Raw genomic sequence first — 5000 nt, 5'->3', positions numbered from 1 at the left:
CGGTCTGCGGATTGATCCCTGAGGGACGCCATTATGAGGGAAAGTGGAAGGGAACATATCTGCACGAAATAACCTTCTTTCACAGTTGCTATTGGTTGAATCAATTACCAAACAAACGCTAAACAAAAGTAAGGTTAGCGATACGGTCTCTTATCTCATTTTCAAAAAGCACAGCGCACAAGGCACAGGGAGGAAGGAAGGGGGGCAAGTTCAAGAGCACAAGAGGAATAAAGTGCATTTTTCATGGCTATCTATACCTGCAGTTGGATCCTATATCTCAGCAGTCTGGAGCCATGCTAAGTGGGTCTATACCTGAACACATGAACATGTGAAAGTCAAGCAGTATGGATGGATACTTGAAGACTAATTGAGTCTCTCTCTCTCTCTCTCTCTCTCTCTCTCTCTCTCTCTCTCTCGCTGGCTCTCTCTCTGTCACTTTCTCCGGCCCCCTGTCAAATTCTTAGACTGTCAGGTACCTCAGACTAAGATCAATACCACTCCATTGACAAACCCTGAGAAAATAAAAAAAAAAGAAAGAAAGGACAAATGAAAACAAAACCGCCGAACCACTTCCACCGAAATGCAAGACTAGCCGTGTGTATCAGTGACGGTGAGCGCCCAAGCAATGCCATTTAAAGCACCGGGATATTGACAGAGCCATCAGGGTTCATAATGACAAACTCATCACCCTCAGCCCTTCCTGGAGTGGATGCCCTTCCTCTATCCTGCGACACCGTTGCATTTAACCGCATCCTTTAAGGCTTTCTTGCCATTATTTCATATTCTGGTGCTTGCCCTGACTCTTTCTCGAACCTGTTTGCTTGTTCTTCGCTTCCTCTGCTTTCCTCTGTGAGATGTCTCTGGAATATGAATGAGTGTGGGGCTACACGCGCTACAGCGTTTGGCTTTGATCTACTGTCAAGCATGTATACACACTTACACAAGGGAGCATACACCTGCTTGTCTCAAAATCATATCAGCATTCCTTTGCTAACGCCCTCTTCAGTTCAAGCATCGTGACCTTGTGGATATCACTAAAGTTGAATAAATTGAATAAAATTGAACTGATGTCAACTAACATGACTACAGACAGCATACTAACAATCTCATTCTCTGTGAGAAAACGTTTTTATTTCCAGGTTTCAGATACACGGGTGATTTAAAGGTAATACATATTAATATAGTCACAGGTGGCTTCATTATGCTAACAGGATTTTATTGCCCTTCAAAATGTGTCCAAAAAAGTGTTCAGCGCTAATTCAGGAGATGTGGCATCAAGGCAGTGATTTCACAAACCTGCATTATAAAGCTGTGATGACTCAGGAATTAGAAATTATAATCACAGTAAAAGCCGGTCTTATGCAAAATATGCACACACACAAATGCATCATGCAAAAATCTGCCAACCTATATCCAAATGTATTCTCATATATTGTTGGTGTGTGTGTGTGTGTGTGTGTGTGTGTGTGTGTGTGTGTGTGTGTGTGTGTGTGTGTGTGTGTGTATGTTGATGTGCATGTGCACCCGAGTCTGTCTGTGGTCTGTGGTTGCATTTTGTCTGCGCATAGCAGAGGCATGTGACATGTCTCAGACAGTGAGAGAGAACATTTGATAAGTCTTTGAGAGCCCCTTCTGCACGTGCAATGAGCTAAAACTGCTGTGTAATGGCAGCCCAATAATTCTGTTTCTATGTTGTATATCTCTCTCTCTCACTCTCTCTCTCTCTCTCACTCTCTCTCTCTCCCTGTGCTTTTTCTCGCACTCTGTTATTTTTAGAGTCTTCAGAGATGAGAGAACAGGCTCCTCTGCAGGCAGCGATGGAGTGAGGGGGTGGATGAGAGACAGAAAGAGGGGAGCAAGAAGAGGTTTGGGAGGGAAGGAGAGGAGAGGAGAGAAGGGGGGAGCAGAAGGAGGAGGAGGAGGAGGAGGAGAAGGAGAAGGATGTGCCAAAATGTGCACCAGAATGAGCATCTGCATACATTGCAAAGGAAGTTCAGTCGCAACATCTCTCCAAAAGACAAACCCACGCAAACAGCCCTCTGAAGAGATTTTCGGCTGTATGCTCTTTTTTTTCAGAGTGATTAAAATACACTCTTTTGTCAGAGCAGCTGAGTGCTGACTGTGCAAGGAATCATGGGAAAGCTATCCAGAGGACATGGAGAAAACAGAGCTCTGCTAAAAAGGTTCACACTATCTCTGGCTGAGTTGGACAAAAAAGAAATGTGTTATGTAGCGACAAACTTTCTCTTTTTTTTCCCTCCCCACGTAAGCGCAGATATTTTTCTCCTCTGCCGAGCCGAAGATTACATTTTAGTGTGCAAGTGAGGCCTTTTCCAAACACTTTACAGACCTTAGAGGGTGTGGCTGGCCTTTTCAAAATGTTCCCTGCGCCCTAACCAGCCAGTTACTCAAACTGATAAATGACTGTGAGTAGGGGGAATTCGCAACCCGAAAATGATATTATATGATTACATTTTTAAAAAAATGTCACAGAGTTCAGATTTTGACACGTCGCAATTCAAATTACAGCATAAAGCACCAGCCAATCTGTGGATTTCCTCTCTAAAAGAGTGCGACTCACTCGGAGCTAATGTGTACCTGGTTGTGGTGCTCGATGCCCATGCTGATGGTGTTGATGAGGATGGCGATCATGATGCCCCTGTTGAAGTACTTGCTCTCCACGATGCTCCACAGCCGGACCCGCATCTCGTCCCACACGTCCTTGATGAAGCCCAGGCACGACCTCCGCTTGGCCCGCCGCTTGGGCTCCTCCGCCCCCTCGTCCTCCTTCCGCTCGTCCAAGTGGTTCTCCTCCCTGTCCGTCTCCTCCAGGGCCCCCTCCTCGTCCTCCCCGTTGGCCGAGTCGCCCATGGCTCCCTCCCCTTCCCTGAGTGACAGCGCGGCGGAGCACTGGGGGCAGTCCTCGGGGTTGGAGGTGACGGAAAGGGAGATGGCGTTGTCCAGAGCCTGGGAGCTGTGCTCCAGCTTGCTCTGATGCAGACAGTGGGACACTGTCATGGAGGTAGAAAGAGAGAGAGAGACAGAGAGAGACCAGGAGAGAGGAGGAGAAAATGGGCAGAATAACAGAGAGAGAGAGAGATGAAGAGCAGGAAGACAGCAGGGACCATATGGAATTCAGCAGAGGAAAGCATTAACTTCAGCCCATAAAACACACTGTCACTTATCCAAAAGCCCATTATCATTACATTGTCATTCTGCTTTTATGATTATTTATTTAACATCAACATGATTATTTAGAGATGCTCTCCTCTAGCAACGGTGCAGCTGAAGGTGTTTATTTTATGAGTGTGTGTGTCCACTTAGAAATGAGCCCACTGTGATATGGTAACATCTCGTCCCCGGTAAACAACAGGAACACATTCACGGCCACACAACTACTAAATAATTACTATTCTAGAACTAACCTACAATAGCTTCTACCTCTTCACCTTAACAGAGTTCACCCATGACGACCCAGTTCCATTTCTTGTCACTTTTTGTCTCTCTATCCCTTTTTCTCTCTCTCTTTCTCTCTCTCTCACTAAGTCACTCAGTCACTCAGTCACTCAGTCACTCACAATTCAATTCAATTGGCTTTATTGGCATGACCATTCACAGGTGGCCAATGACCACTCATTGGCAATGTCCACCCACTCACCATGGCCCGAATGCCCGTGGTGCCTCTCCCCTCCGTTGGCGCTGCCCCCTCCGCCACCGCCGCCGCCACCCCTGCCCGCCCTGCCCCCTCTCCCCCCACCGGGCGGCGGCGGGCGCCCGCGGAGCTGGTAGTAGAGGGCGGCGGAGCGGCGGCGGGCCTTGCGCAGCATGTGGCACACCAGCTGGAAGAGCTCCTCGTAGCAGTCGCCCGGCTCGGTCAGCGAGGCCAGCGTGCTGGACGACAGGCACTGGGCGCGCTGCTCCTGCATCAGCTGGTGCTCGCGCTGCTTGGTCTCCGAGAACTGCGTGGCGATGACCACCAGGCACAGGTTGATCATGAAGAAGGAGCCGATCTGATGGGGGGAGAGGAGGAGGAGGAACAGCGGTTAGGGAGGTGAAGAGAGGAGAGGAGAGGAGGAGAGGGGAGGAGAAGAGAAGAGAAGAGAAGAGAAGAGAAGCGATACAGTAAGTAGAGAGGTGAAAAGAGGAGAAGAGAAGAGAGGACAAGAGGAGAGAAGACAAGAGAAGAGGAAAAGAGGAGAAGAGTTAAGTGGAGCGGTGAAAAGAAGAGAAGAGGGTAAGAGAAGAGAAGAGAAGAGATAGGAGGAGATGAGAACAAGAGAGAAGAGATCCGAAGAGAGGAAAAGAGAAGATGATGGAGGTGGAGAGAAGAAAGGAAGAGAGAGGAGAAGAGGATATGGGACAAGATAGGATGGAATAAGGGAAGAGAAGAGCTCCTTTTTAACATCCTTATCCTGTTATTGTTACGATATAAGCATATTATCATAGCTTATTTTTGATATAGATGTCATGTGTACAAAATGTAAAGGCACAAACACAAAAGTATGTTTCCGTAAACAGCTTTAGCAACATAATTGGTCCACAGCACAGTGAGCGAGAGATAGATAAGAGAGGGAGGGAAAAATGGCAGGAGGAGAGTGATAGAGAGGAGAGGTGGAACAGACAGAAACAGGACAGAGTGAGAGAAGAGCGCTGATGAAAACAGAGAGGTGGGGAGGAGGTGGGACAGGTGGACAAGATGTAGATGTGCACCAAGAGACTGGATTAAAGAGGGGAAACAAAGACGTGTGCGGAAAGGTCAGGGAGATGGAAACAAGTGATGCTGGCTTGTCAGACAGAGCCTTCGTTGAACAAATAAGTGAACAAACACAGTGCTAGATGTCCACAGCATGCTTGCACGCACAAACACACACACACACACACACACGCACACACACATACACACACACACACACACACACACACACGTACACACACCTGAACACACACACACAGACACACACAGAAAGAAAGACAGTCAGACGAAAGACATACAGTATACA

General features: G+C 47.6%; 1 protein-coding gene across 1 annotated transcript in view; it reads right to left on the bottom strand.

The window, feature by feature from the left end:
• cacna1ia (calcium voltage-gated channel subunit alpha1 Ia) overlaps nucleotides 1-5000 on the bottom strand; it is a 130680-nt gene that overhangs the window by 39861 nt on the left and 85819 nt on the right. Inside the window, exons 8-9 of the mRNA XM_062530902.1 lie at nucleotides 3659-4010; nucleotides 2599-3011 (exon numbers count right to left, since the gene is read on the bottom strand). Of these exons, the coding sequence (XP_062386886.1) occupies nucleotides 2599-3011; nucleotides 3659-4010 (765 nt within the window). The remainder of the gene's footprint in view (nucleotides 1-2598; nucleotides 3012-3658; nucleotides 4011-5000) is intronic.

This window comes from Sardina pilchardus, chromosome 3 (assembly GCF_963854185.1).
Source record: "Sardina pilchardus chromosome 3, fSarPil1.1, whole genome shotgun sequence".
NCBI lineage: Eukaryota > Metazoa > Chordata > Actinopteri > Clupeiformes > Clupeidae > Sardina > Sardina pilchardus.
This window is presented reverse-complemented; position numbering and strand designations above follow the sequence as displayed.